This window comes from Centroberyx affinis, unplaced genomic scaffold, assembly GCF_046629955.1.
Source record: "Centroberyx affinis isolate AG114_WGS23_722 - 3 ecotype Tasmania unplaced genomic scaffold, CSIRO-AGI_Caff_v1 ptg002918l_1, whole genome shotgun sequence".
NCBI classification, from domain to species: Eukaryota; Metazoa; Chordata; class Actinopteri; order Beryciformes; family Berycidae; genus Centroberyx; species Centroberyx affinis.
In genome coordinates, this window is record NW_027281040.1 from 32,994 (window position 1) to 47,139 (window position 14,146).

General features: G+C 43.2%; 1 protein-coding gene across 1 annotated transcript; it reads left to right on the forward strand.

Moving 5' to 3' along the window:
• The first annotated feature begins 175 nt into the window (after positions 1–175).
• LOC139658468 (protein Niban 1-like) lies at positions 176–13,617 on the forward strand. The gene is made up of 14 exons (XM_071536602.1): positions 176–468; positions 2,649–2,779; positions 2,928–3,065; positions 3,232–3,349; positions 3,706–3,867; positions 6,137–6,252; positions 6,465–6,569; positions 6,666–6,828; positions 7,108–7,289; positions 7,394–7,540; positions 7,701–7,811; positions 11,012–11,119; positions 11,316–11,427; positions 11,923–13,617. The coding sequence occupies exons 1-14, from the start codon at positions 414–416 to the stop codon at positions 13,611–13,613; spliced, it is 3,339 nt and encodes a 1,112-aa protein (XP_071392703.1). The 5' UTR covers positions 176–413; the 3' UTR covers positions 13,614–13,617.
• Positions 13,618–14,146: the final 529 nt, after the last annotated feature.

The window sequence follows — 14,146 nt, forward strand, 5'->3', positions numbered from 1 at the left end:
AATACATTTCAGGTGTAAAATGAAGGGATTTGGTTTCATAGTGTCACATCTCTGTCTGAATACCAGCAGGTGGCAGATTATGACAGCCTTATTGTAAACGACATGACTTTTCCCTCATATTTCAACACTCCCGCCCATCTCACAACACGGCGCCTTGCAGAGAACAGAGGAAATGAGCTCAGCAACACCCATCTATATCTTTCCCCACATGGGTGTCGCTCATTTAGTTTAGATTTTTCTAGATTCAGGTTTCTAGAAATTATCAAAACACAAGGAATATATAGGCGTCTTGAAATAACTGAGAATAACAGTATAGGGTAGTTGAGTTTATCCCCTTTGCGGTGTTCCTTAAGGCTGATAAAGGCTAAATTATCGTTTCCTAGAGACTCTTGAGAGGAACAGAAGCACACGTCATGGGAGCATCTTCCTCTGGATTGTTGGATGAGGCCAAAGTCAGCCACATCAAAGGTAAAAAAAAAATATATAGGTGATTATTTTATTTTAAAGCGTCTTATGGTGTTATTGGTGACTTTAGCGGCTTATTATTCAGAGTGTATAATCTAAATAGACAGAGAGAGAAAAATGGACAGCAAAAGAGAAAGAGAGAGAGAACAAAAGACAGGCAGAGAGAACAAAAGACAGACAGAAAGTGAAAGAGAAATAATAGAAGTACGAGTAGTGTTAGTAGTAATAGTAGTAGCAGTGTATATTGCATAGAGTCAGTGATGTAGGGGTAAATAAAAAGGTGGGTAAACAAACTATGATCTCTAATTATTCATGATCATAAGTAAAACAACCATCAATGTAGCAAAATTCAATTCAAAATTCACAAAAGCATTATGTTTTTTCATCCCTTAACCCTAACCTTAAGCCCCCTTCCTCATATAACTTAATCTGTTTTAATACTTACTGTGATGTATACTATGAATTTATGTTATCATAATTTATGTCAGGCCTAAACAGGTGGTAAACTGAGTTGATGTGGTTTTAGCCTCCACTACATCCCTGGTGTTGATGTCAGTTTCTACTTTCTTACAATAATCATGCACATCTTGCCTCAAAAGCCACACAATTTTATATATATTACAATATGAATGCTTTGCCATGTCTGAATTTGGATAGAATATTTAGTTGTTGCTGTGTTATGCGTTTAAAATTCTTTCTGTTAAAATTCCTGTTGGCATCCCAGCATGCAAGGCGATGTGATGACACCAACTCCCAATGAGAACGTCTTTGAAGTAGTAGTAGTAGTAGTAGTAGTAGTAGTAGTACTAGTAGCAGTAGTGGTACTAGTGTTTTTGGTGAGTGTGTTCTGCTGTACCACTCTCACATGCCTGTCACAGATAAACATTGTACAGGAACTTGCAGCACACACACACACACACACACACACACTTACATAATCAAACTCACGCACACTGTTGTGACATGATGAAGTGGTGAGTGCTGTGAACTGTTTATCTTATTATGCAGGGAAATATATTCTATCAGAAGATGGTTGTTACTTAGTGGATTGGATGTTTGAAAGAAATATTTTTATATATATAAAAAAAAAAATCTACAATTATGGTGCAATTAAAAATGCTTTGCTCTATTGATAACATGTCAGAAAAAAACGTCAATAAAACCATTTTTTAAAAATGAAACATAAATGCTCTGCTGTGGGAGCGGCTTTGCATATTTCTACGTGTGTGCTCCCAGTCCCACACCAGTTATCAGCACACTCACATCCTGCTGCTAATCTCCATGGCAAACTAGTCCATAATTACAGCCATTTCAAACCATTACATTATTATGGGTTGTCTCTGATCTGTCTGAGAAGAACCTGCCCTGGTTGCATGTGTGTATGTGTGTCAGTGTGTAAGATGAAAGTCAGACTGTGGAGTAACCTAAACATTATGTGATAACAGCCATAATACATACAGATGAAGAGCAGATAAAGATCCAGTCATGTCCAAACACATTAAAGGAGAACACCACTGTAATTTTAGTCTTTTCCTACCATTATTCCCCATGAAAAATAATCGGTCATTTTAAATTTCACGTGTTTTGGGGGGGAATTATGTGTTGGTTTCTGTCACGATATCTCAAGCACCACTGATCATATTGTGACGAAACTTGTGCAAATGATGCATCTCACCATTGTGTTCCAGCGTTTTCAAAATGACATTGATTGGTCCAAGATGGGGTTCTACAGTTACAGGTCAAAAGGTGCAGCCCAGAGAAGGAGCCCCCATCAAAAACACCTTAAACACCCCTTAATGTTTGACTTCTTACTTTCTAATTTCACGTAAAATTCAGGGAGACAGGAACTTTCCCTTAATAACTCATTAATAACCTGTAAACCTGCACAAAAGGCATGAAAATCCCTTAATTTCTAGTGTCTCCATGAATCAACCCATGAATAAATCCCTTAAAGACCCATGATACTAACCTTACTTTTTTAAAGCTATGTTCTTTTTGATGGATAATTCATGTTTATGTAAAGAGAAATTAAGGACATTTAAGGGGAAAAAAATATGGGGTTTGGTTTCGTAGTGTTTTGTGGAGGATGAGATGTCCTGGGTTTGTATTCCATAGTAACGACTTAAAAGACTTATGTATATGTATATGTGTGTGTGTGTGTGTGTGTGTGTGTGTGTGTCCAGGCCTTGCCGACTCGGCGCTCCAGAATTTTGGTGTGTTTTACCGCCAGCAGTATTCCGCGGCCCACACCACACACCTGCACCAGGAGGTGGAGCCTAAGAAAGAGGGGCGGGGCCTACTGCTCACACACAGGGTAGGATTGGAACCTGGACCTGTCAATCAATCAATCACCACTGACTATGTATTCATGCTGGATGTAGCTGAATGACCTCACTGACAAATAGTGAACACGTCACAGTGGAGCTGTTTAAATGTGTGTGTGTGTGTGTGTGTGTGTTCAGCCTCGTTATGCTGCGGAAGAGGTGCTGTACCAAGGGAGCGTTCAGTTCTCCTGCTGGGAGGAGCAGGGGAAGAAGTGTAAGGACAGATACACTGTACTGAGAGGAGACTACACACTGGAGATACATGACAGCATGGAGGTAACACACACACACACACACACACACACACACACACACACACAATTCGACAATGTTGTCAGCGGTTGTGCTGCCACACTCCCAAGCAGCAGAACCTATTCTCTCTCTGATATTTAGTATATAAAGGATATATAGGTAACATTGTTTTGTGTGTGTCTGCCTGTAGGCTTTCAGTCGTGGTACTGCGGCCAAGTTGGTCCTCCGGCCAGCAGGGGGCGCTGTGCTGACCACAGAGGAGAAGTCCAGGGCTCTGCTGGAGCAAACCTGTGCCGGAATACTCAACGGTTAGCCGGACTCACCAACATTAGATCTTTTTCCTTTCTTGTCCCTTTGGTATCTGTTGGCATGAAGCATCACCTTTACATGCTTCCCGCTGGTTTCTGCACACAGTCGGTATAGTTGGAGACATCAGCGCTCGTTTTCCTCCCTTCCATTCGCTGCCATTCATTCTTGTCCAGTGTGAAAAACAACTTCCATAGAGAGAGAGAGAATCCATCACAGTAAACATGAAGCCATAGCTTGGTTTTGTCTGTTTTAGCGTTATTTCATTCAAAACCAATTCATCGTGCAAGACGAACACAATCAAACCCACTTTGGAACTACACCTGTAATGCTGTCCTGTGTGTGTGTGTGTGTCCAGGTGTGAAGGAGGATTCTTCTTCGGTGGTGCCCCCTCCAGGTGCGTTCCCTGTGTATCTGCACCTGCCTCACACAGGCCACGCCTGCTTCCTCTTCGCACAGGAGGAGCAACGAGATCGCTTCCTGTCTGCGCTCAAGACCTGCATTCGACACCAGAACCTCGGTACAAAACACACACACACACACACACACTTTGTTGTGACTCTAAGGAAGTGGTGAGATGCTTTTAATGACTCAATTGTACCTTGGAACTTCACCCAAATTTACCCAACTGTTAACCTTAAGTGGCATTTCGGCTTTATTAGACAGTGCAGTTGAAAGAGAGAGGAAAGACTGGGGGATGACATGCCCCTCGGTTTTTGTGGTTGTTGCCTTGGCAACAGATAAAAATACTAATACCGCTGGCTTCCTGTGTGGTTAGCCAGGATACGGCTGAAACAGATCAGAGAGAGAGACGCATCATGAGTTGGACCTTAACTCTCATGGCATATCATATCTGTAGATATCCTTAGCAACACTGTGGTCTCAACAGGAAACAACACACACTACTTGAGTATTTTGTTTAAACATAAAGGGACCACAGTGCAAAAAGTGCTTGTTATTCCAAAAGTAATACATTTCTCTTTACTTATTTCAAAAATGTTACTTTTGTTTCTTTCTGGTAGTAATTCTTTACACGACTTGTCATAGCACTTGTTCCCCAAAATTGATGATTGTATTCTCTCTTCAAAAGGGATAAGTGAGTTTCCTCTCCTGTGAATGATGAGGAAACCAAACAGTGTTGATGTTCGATGTTCCTGTCGTCCTTTTACTGGATAAAATCAAAGTAGGGAATACTTCCACCCAGAGAAAGTCAACTTATCTGTCATTTCTCATCTAAACTAACTCAGAGTGAGAGGATGACTAATAATGAGGAACAGAAACTGAAGGATTTGCTTGGGATCTAGTTTCTAGATGAGCCAACTACAATCTGACATATAGTTTTTTTCAATCGCATTACTGAAATTGAAATAATAATGAATTACACTACTTGTTACTGGGAGAAATAATAACATTACTGTACTGTACTGAGTAATGTGTTACCACCCAACACTGAAAACAGACATAAAGGGATCATAAGATAAAAAAGTGCATCAGTTAGGATTGGGAATTGAACCCCAAACATAAAGAATCTAGTAGTTTTCCTTGTAGCCTCCAACTCTGGTTCAAGCAGTGCAGTAGTATCTGAGGAGGAAGGCCTGTTTCTTAGGAGGTTCACTGCAAATGTCCGTCTTAACACGCCACATGAGTAATTTAGTCTCGCTTAAATTCATATCAAGTGAAAAATTCTGCCAATGAAGTGAGATAATTCCACTTGTTTCCACTGCATTTCACTGGTATCGAGAAAATGTCACTAGATTTAAAGGTGCTATCTGTAGCATTTTAAGTCATGACCACATTCATTTTGAGACCATCACAAGAAGACTGTATGGATTGCTTGGATTGCTTTACAGCTACTAAGTGTAGCCTACTGTTAATATGCACAGAGATGGGCAGATACACTCTGTATGTCTCTGCCAACGGCACTCGCCGGCCACTTTATTAGGTACAACCCGCTGGTTAACGCAAACAGCCTGCTCCTCCAAACGTGATGGCTGCAACTCGGTATATAAAGCATGCACACACGGTGGAGTGGTTTAGCGTTTTGTTCGACCGAACATTAGAACGGGCAAGATGTGTCAGTTAAGTCTGCGGTCTGACAGTTGGTTCAGCACCTCAGAAATAGCTGCCCTCCTGGGATTTTCACACCACAGAGAATGGTGCGATAAACCAAAAACCTCAGAGGAGAATGGGGCAGACTTGTTCCAGCTAACAGAAAGGCAACAAATGCTCCAATAGCAGCTCTTTTAGAACAGCGGTGTGCAGAAGGGCATCTCACTACACACAAGCTGTTGGCCCTTATAATAAATGAGCTATAGCCACAGATGATCAGCCGCTACTAGAGAGGTGTACCTAATAAAGTGGCCACCAAGCGTACGCCACTCAACTCTACTTCTGCAATATTATGGGAAGATAGCGACGCTACTTTCATCCGTGAAGTGATTCATACGGAGGATGTTGTTGATGATAAAAAAAAAAGGAAGGAAGCCGAGATCCGCTGGAGGTTTCTGTTCCTCAAACGTCTTCCACGACTCTTCCATTCAGCCGAGTCGGCGTCTCCCAAAAGTTTCGAAAAGTTTGTCAGACTTCATCGAAAGATAAGGTGAAGTTTAATGATCCCTGTTGGGGAAACTGGGTCACAAATAGGATACAGCGAAGACAAGTTTGAACATAAATAAGAATATAGCAAAATGAGAAAAACGCAACCGACATACATTTTTATTTTGGATTCAGCAAGACTACCTTAGCATGTTGTTATACCTGATAACTACTCACACACACCTCCACTGCAGACCCATGGTGTGGTTCGTCCTATGAGAGCCAGGCGTTCGTCCGCGCCCTCAGACTCTACCGACAGGACAAAGGATGCTATGAATCCTGGGAAATGCTGCTGGGCGCTGAGGAAAAGGTTAGCGATACACACACATACACACACACTATCTATCTATCTATCTATTAGGCTTGGGCCGATATTCTATAATATCGAATATCGCGATGTTTCACAAATATCACGGTATTTTCCGGGGTATCGAATATCTATCTATCTGTCCGTCCCTCAGCTCGTCCATCCATCCGTCCGTCTGCCTGCTTGTGAAACAGTTTGTGTGTTTGTATGTGTAGGTGCTGGCCAGCCAGGTGATGGAGGAAGTGTTGCCATGGTTACAGAGTCAGCTTCAGTCCAGAGTGAAGGGGAAGAAGACCGAAAGGATCCGACAGTGGATGGCGGTGAGTGAAAGGAATACAAGTTTTTGGGAGATTGTCCCATTGGTCAACTTACATGTCAAGTGATGTGTGTGTGTGTGTGTGTGTGTGTGTGTGTAGACAGTGCAGGCCACCTACACTCTGGTGCTGGAGCAGCTGACTGATGGACTGGAGGCTCTGAAGGGGGCGTGTCGTCAAACGGCGTCAGCCAATCAGGCGGTCGTCAGATCGAACCTGGACCAGATCATGGCCTCTCGCCGCTTCCTGGAGGACAAACTCAGAGGTAAAGAACGTTGACCTTTAACCCCTAAGCCCACAACATAACTAACAACATACAGAAAAGTAACTTCTGACCTCTGGCAGTAGGGTTAAACCCATATATGGGGCTGACATTGGCCTTTCATTAGAAATCAGACAGAGAATTTCATTAGTCTGGAACAAAGTAATGGTAAACATTTTGATATTGCAGTGAGCATTACCTGCCTTTTGTCTCCCTCCAGTGGCTGTGCACAATATGTAAGTGTGTAACTCTTTTCCCCCATTGTGTGTGTGTGTGTTCCAGCCCGTATATGTGATCCAGCAGAGAAACTGTGCAGTGACTCCATAACTCCCTACCTGTCCTCCATCCTTGAGGCTCTAACTGAATGTATAAGCGGGGGGATCCAGGGGATCCAGCACACACTTCACACACAGATGGATGCCGCCCTCACACACACACATGGAGGGGCGGAGGGGCTGGAGAAGGTGAGAGAGCTTGTGTCAGAGTGTGTGTGTCTACCTTCTGGATTAGTGTGTGTGTATAAGTAAATCAGGCTGAGAGTGAGTGTGTGTGTGTGTGTGTTCTCCAGGCCTTGTCCACCCTGCGCTCCACCAGTCTGGATCACTGCTACAAGCTGGTAGAGAATCTGGCAGAGAAACTTCAAGACTTAAAACAACGATTCAGACTCACCAGCACTCAGCGCCTGGTTCACTCCGCACACCTAGAGATGGAGCAGGTATCTGGCATCGGCTAGTACTCCTAGATTAAACCATGGGGTGTCAGTTGGATACGACAAAGGGTGCCACTCCCCATAATTTAAAGTCAAAGTGAGTCTAAATTCGATCTTGTAGCTTTTATCATTATAATGGACAGTCTTTGTTGTGTGTATGTTCCAGTTGCTGGACAGTGCTGTCTACACATTAGAGCTGTTCCTCCAATCATCCGCCAGACGTCAGCCTGCCCAGATCCCCGTTAACATGGAGAGAGCCAAGGAAAGAGTCCTCAAGGTAAGCAGCCCACCAAACACTATTAGTCCAGTAATAATGTAACTTGACCTCCCACAAATTGCAACAAAAACAAACTCAATGGATATTGTGTCCTCGTATGTTCTGATTTAGAGAAAAGAGTCCTAAGAAATTGTATGAAGGGAAAGTTTTGAAAATCACCTAAATATGATCCTACCAAAAACGCCTTTTTTTTTACAATGTAAGTCTATGGGAGGACTGTTCAAACCATGCCCACTTTGAACTCTAACTACTCTTTCATACTTTAAGCTAGAAACTCCATTCAAATTAAACGGGTCACCACTTTTAGTACTTTATTACTCTTATTCAGCTTTTTGATACCTTTTGTACTTCTTGAGAAATCGCAGTTTAAGTTTTATACTTTCTTCAACCTTTATAATGGGATCCTATGGAGCCAGCCCACAGTGCGTGATGTCATAACACACTCTAGCAGACTGTACAGGCTGGACTTTTTACTAAATTCACACATTTTAAAACTGTGACAGTTCACACAACTTTAACACTACATACACATATTATACATCAAACCCTTCTACAATCATATATAATACCACATTTCAGGGGTTTGTGGGGATGAGAAATCCAATTTTGAGTTTATTTTGTAATTAACCTTAATCCTACTGACTGGGGTACCCGCAGACCCCAGAGGTATACTTTTTGTCATATCTCACAGGTGTTTTTATTCTATCATTCCAATTTTTCATGACTTTGTCGATCAATTTGTTCCTAATTACTTCATATTATTGTTTTCTGTTTCTGTTTTAATTAGTGCTTTTTTAAAAATACCAATGTATTGGGGTCCTGGGGGACCCCAGTCAAAAGCACCCAATTCCACCTAGCAGTTTTAATAGAGGGTTAGGGTTAGGATATTGTTCTTTTTGCATGTAACCCTAACCCTAACCATCGACTGACATAGTAAATGAGCAGCACAAGTACATCTGTATCATCGCTTTTCACGATGATGTTTTGATATCTGTCAGAGAGGTGAATTGCATGCAGCACCATTCTGGTGTCAGCTTCCTCTTGTGTGCTTTACAACTCAGTCAAGCAGTGGACACCTGTGTGGTCAACCATCCTGACCTGGCTATTTTCAAATCCACTGAGGGAGAACTTCAGCTACCAGCAGTCTGACTATCAGAGCTCATCTTGACCAGTTCACTCTCCTAACATTATAAAATAACATTTTGAATCTATAGGCTTAAGTTTTTAATGGGAATATTAACATATTTACATTCATCTAATATTGACCTAGACTATTAATTAGGAGATGAATAGGATACTAAAAATGATGTGATCATGCTGTCATGCTAGCATTACTTACGTCAACATGCATTTTGAGTTGACCTAAGTGCTGTTGACTCCTCTACCCACAATGCTTGTACAGTGTCAAAAGTGGTTTTGCTAGGTGTCAAAAGGGCGTAACTGCACTTACGCCCTTTTGACACCAAGCAAAACCCTACTTTTACTGTTACGGCTTTCAGTTTTTGTTGTTAAAACTTATGGGTCATGATTTCAGTTGTGTCCCTTTGGCACTGAAAAGATCTCACTGAGACCTTTCAATTGATACATAATACTCATATTCGACCAAAATCGCACTTAACGCCCCTTTGGCTCCAAGCCCTCGATTTGGACATTGTGGTTAATTTAAGGTTGCTTTGAGGTCTAGAGATACTACCTGAGAACCATCAGTGCTAATATGAAGTATGTAAATACAACCAGTGGATAAAAAACATGGGATCAACTTGGTATTCCCTGTTACAAGGCAGGCATTTTTGTGTACTTTTTTGGGTTATACTCACTGGATAGTCACAATAATAGTGCTCAGTGACAAACTATTACTTCTTGTTTTTTATGAGACAATGTCAGTGACTACCTGAATTGAATTATTAGCATAATTGGGTACGGATTACAGTATTATTAGATTAGGATTAAAAGTGAGTATTTCTCAGAAAGATTAACTGTTTGATATTTCCGCCTATAATAAGGCCTTATATAAAAGGCTGCTGATTCACAATAGAACCATATTTTGACATTCTGGTTTGGAGTGTAGGGACACTACCTGTAGACCAGCAGTGCAAATATGATGTAAATACAACCACTAGGTAGAAAATGACATGGGATTAACTTGGTACTCCCTCTTTCAGGGCAGGCGTTTTTTTGCACTTTTTTTGCCTATGTGGTGAATCACTTCATTGTTTTTGAGGGTTTGTTCCTGCACTATATGTAGTGTTAAAGTTGTGTGAAGTGTCACAGTTTTAAAATGTGTGAATTTAGTAAAAAGTACAGCCTGTACAGTCTGCTACAGTCAATTGTGACATCACGCACTGTGGGCTGGCTCCATAGGATCCCATTATAACGGTTGAAAAAAGTATAAAATTTAAACTGCGATTTCTCAAAAAGTACAAAAGGTATCAAAAAGCTGAATAAGAGTAATAAAGTACTAAAAGTGGTGACCCGTTTAATTTGAATGGAGTTTCTATCTTAAAGTATGAAAGAGTAGTTAGAGTTCAAAGTTTTTTCCTCTCATTCAGAACATATTGAGTACACAAAATCCATTGAGTTTGTTTTTGTTGCAGTTTGTGAGAGGTTGACCCACATTTTTGGGTAAAATGCCTGGACTATATGGACAATTGTTTGGGGTTTCTGTCTGTGATCTGAGTAGTAGTAGAAGTAGTAGAAAGTAGTACATTTCTACAAATTGAAGGTATAAAATTCAAATTCTAAATATGCTTAGGTATACACACACCGTCTATAGTGCACTCTGTTTTCATATTCAGTCATGGGAGAGTGCAATTTTTTTTTATATCTCAAGAATTGCACTTCAGTGTCAGCCTGTAACTGAACCACACTGTTTTTCATGTTTTATGAATTAGTCCATTCTTCACCATAACATCCCATGGAGATGTACTGAACTGGCGAGATATCAGCTTTGTTGGCAAAAAAAAGGCTCAACTGTAACAATTCTCAGTGGAAAATATTGTTCAAGACCCATAACTACATTCGTTCTTATCTTATGATATGAAATGTTGAGCAAATACTGTATCATCATCACATACATTTCTTGAATTTTACATCTGGTTGAAATAATGTTAAGTTTTTTTCTGCATTGAAAATAAAACCTTGAAATGTGAATTAAGATGACATATTGGGTTTTCATTTTTTTTGGGTTTGTGTGTGAGCAGCAGCTGGACCACGACAGCAGAGTTGTACAGAGGAGGCTCTATCAGGAAGCCCTACTGGAAATCACTCTGCCTGCTTTAACCAGGGACATGGACAACACATGGAAACCTGTAGGTCAAACACTCTGCTTCAGTCTAACTCAGTCTGTTTCACTCAGTCTCTTGGTGTTAATCCTTGAGTTCCTTGCTAAATTCTGTCTCCGTCTTTGGTACCAAGCGCTCATTGCTGTACTCAGGACAGGACTGACACCGAAAATGCTGCCGCTTTCCTGTGTGAATGTTCCAGTGTTGTGTTTTCTGTGTGCAGGAGCTCAAGCAATTTGAGGAGTACATTTTCTCGGACTACAGCAGTTTCATCCTGGTCCATAACGTCTATGACGACGTCCTGAGAGACATCCTCAGCAAAGAGATAGAAAAAGGTAAAAACCTACGCATACAGACACAGACAATTGTTGTATTATTTTCAATATGTTCTACTTTTCTTGTTATCTACGTATGTCCCATTCTGCTGCAATGATCCAATTTCCTCAAGGTGATCATTTAATCCAATAGAGGAATTACAGAGCACAAACTTAAAGCGATGATTTGTGTCCAGACACAAAGTGTGAGATGCGTACAAATCTAATTCCAACTGTTTCAACATGACAAGGGAATCTGTTTCTTTATCCTTGTGTAAATCAAGCTGATGAGGATCAGGTACAAACTGTTGTAGTTTGAGGTGATTTTCAACCCAATCAAGTAAAGAACTACCACCCTTTTTGTTTGGACTTGTTCCCGAAATTTCAGGGTGGTAAAAGTGTTTACTTCTAAGTCACTCTGGATGGAAGAGCATCAGCTAAATGCCTAAAAATGTAAAAAGTAACATACCCTTATCTGTAACTGACTCTGTCCTGCCCCCTTCCCCCTCTCCTCAGTGGTCCAGGAGGCTGCCAAACAGAGGAGCAACCATCTCCTGCTGGACAGCTCGGATCTGGCCATCAGCCAGTACAGCCTGCTCGGACACACGCCTCCTCGCTCCGCGCCCAGCAGCCCGGCCGTTCGGGCCACTCGAGACTCCTCCTCAGCGGTCCCCGATGAAGGTAGAGAATCCGCTTCCCCGGTGGAGGACGGAAGTCAGTCGGGCGCGGCTGACGTTTGCCCCAGACCTGACCCTGACCCCGAATCTAACCCTGATAGTTGTCGTGGTTCTGGCCCAAGTGCAGTGCTGCCGTCTCCCGTCATCGTCGTGACCCAACAGTCTGACGAATCTTCCGTCCCGGTCGCTTCTGTCTTCGTCGAACCCTGTGAGGAAGTTCAACCGGGAACCGACACAACCGCAGCTGTAGTTCCCGACTCGGCCGCACCCGTCTCTGATGCAGATACTACACATCTAAGTGGTACACCGGACCTCCCTGCTGTCCCAGAATCCCCTGCTCTCAGCCCGATCTCTCCTAACCCTTCGGATCCCCTTCCGTCCGCGCCACTGCCCACGGTTGCCCCATCCGAATGTGTTGAAGGTGATGAACCTGACCCGCCTGCAGCTGCAGGTGTAAACGGTACACCGGACCTCCCTGCTGTCCCAGAATCCCCTGCTCTCAGCCCGATCTGTCCTAACCCTTCGGATCCCCTTCCGTCCACGGTTGCCCCATCCGAATACGTTCAAGGTGATCAACCTGACCCACCTGCAGCTGCAGGTGTAAGCGGTACACCGGACCTCCCTGCTGTCCCAGAATCCCCTGCTCTCAGCCCGATCTGTCCTAACCCTTCGGATCCCCTTCCGTCCACGGTTGCCCCATCCGAATGTGTTCAAGGTGATCAACCTGACCCACCTGCAGCTTCTACAAAGGCTGACCTCCCTGCCTCAGATGTTACACCAGAAGCTGATTCTCCCCTTCAGTCCTCCTCCTCCTCCCCACCACTGTCCCATTCCCCTTGCACAGAGAGTCCATTGAGAACTAGCCTGGCGTCGCTGAGCGAGGCGGTCGGCTGCATCGCCACGGCGACGACGGTGCGGCAGGCCACCGACAGAGCCGTCTACCTGAGAGGAGGAAGGGCGGAGGAGAGGGTGGAAGGAGAGGGAGAGGCGGCGGAAGAGGGAAAGGAGGTGGTGGAAAGTGAGGGGAGGGAGGAAAACGAGGGCGTCGACGAGGAAGAAGAGAGAGAGGCGGGAAATGGGAGAAAGGAGGAGGAGAAAGAGAAGGAAGAGGAGAGAGAAGAAGGGCAAATGGAAGGTGTCGGTGAAGCCCAGGCTGGAGGCGAACCGGTCGACCACGGCTGCAGTTCCTCTGAATCACCAGCAGAGAGCGCCACCGCCTCTTCTCAGACCACAGACCAGAGAGAGGAGGAAGAGAAAGGAGATCATGAAGAGAATGGTGGCCAGCTGGAGAAGGAGCAGAGGGAGGGAGATGAGGAGGAAGAGGAGGAGAAAGGAGACCGCGAAGAGAAAGGTGTAAAGGCAGAAGAGGAGGAGGAGGGTCTCCAGAGCGCTCAGCCAATGGCATCCCAGCCAGAGACCGCTGCTGAGCTGCCATTGGACAGTATAAGTGTCATCAGAGGACTTGTGACAGAGGTCATCGAGGTGGAGACACTGGTCAGCCCCAATCCCCATAGCAACCACACAGCCTGACAACATGTTACCATGACAACTAGATGCTGACAGTTACATTACAGCCAGTTACCATGGGAATGTCGACTTGATGGCAAACTACCATGGCAACGGTGCAGTGTGACACCATGCTGTGCCAACAGTAAAGCCTGACAGTATGTTGCCATAGCACTGAGTTTAACAATAGCCAGTTGCCATGGCAACACTACAGTCACAGCTGTTATGACTACACAGATAGAATTTGCTTGAAGTGTAATGTAATGCCTTACAAGAAGATTATAAGCTCATGAGAAGCAGAGAGAAACTTTTCTGCATTAGACATCACAACATCAGAAAATCAGGTACCATTTATTGTTGGTTATAACACATATGCAAATCATAAGCACATTATAGTTACATTATAACTGCATCAGAAAATGTTAGAATACACTATAATGCAGCATGAATCTGGTATGAGCAGGTTATGAGACTGTTAGAGATACTATATTTACCACTGGGGCCTCCATTTTTCTCGTTTATTAGACATCAAATGTATTATGAGCTGTGGAATTCTT

What these genes read in the sequence shown, in the direction of transcription:
- LOC139658468 (XM_071536602.1), top strand. Translation starts at nt 414, where the DNA reads ATGGGAGCATCTTCCTCTGGATTGTTGGATGAGGCCAAAGTCAGCCAC. An exon ending in GCCTACTGCTCACACACAGG is followed by an intron (nt 2,780 to 2,927) that starts GTAGGATTGGAA and finishes GTGTGTGTTCAG; the next exon opens with CCTCGTTATGCTGCGGAAGA. An exon ending in GGGCGGAGGGGCTGGAGAAG is followed by an intron (nt 7,290 to 7,393) that starts GTGAGAGAGCTT and finishes TGTGTTCTCCAG; the next exon opens with GCCTTGTCCACCCTGCGCTC.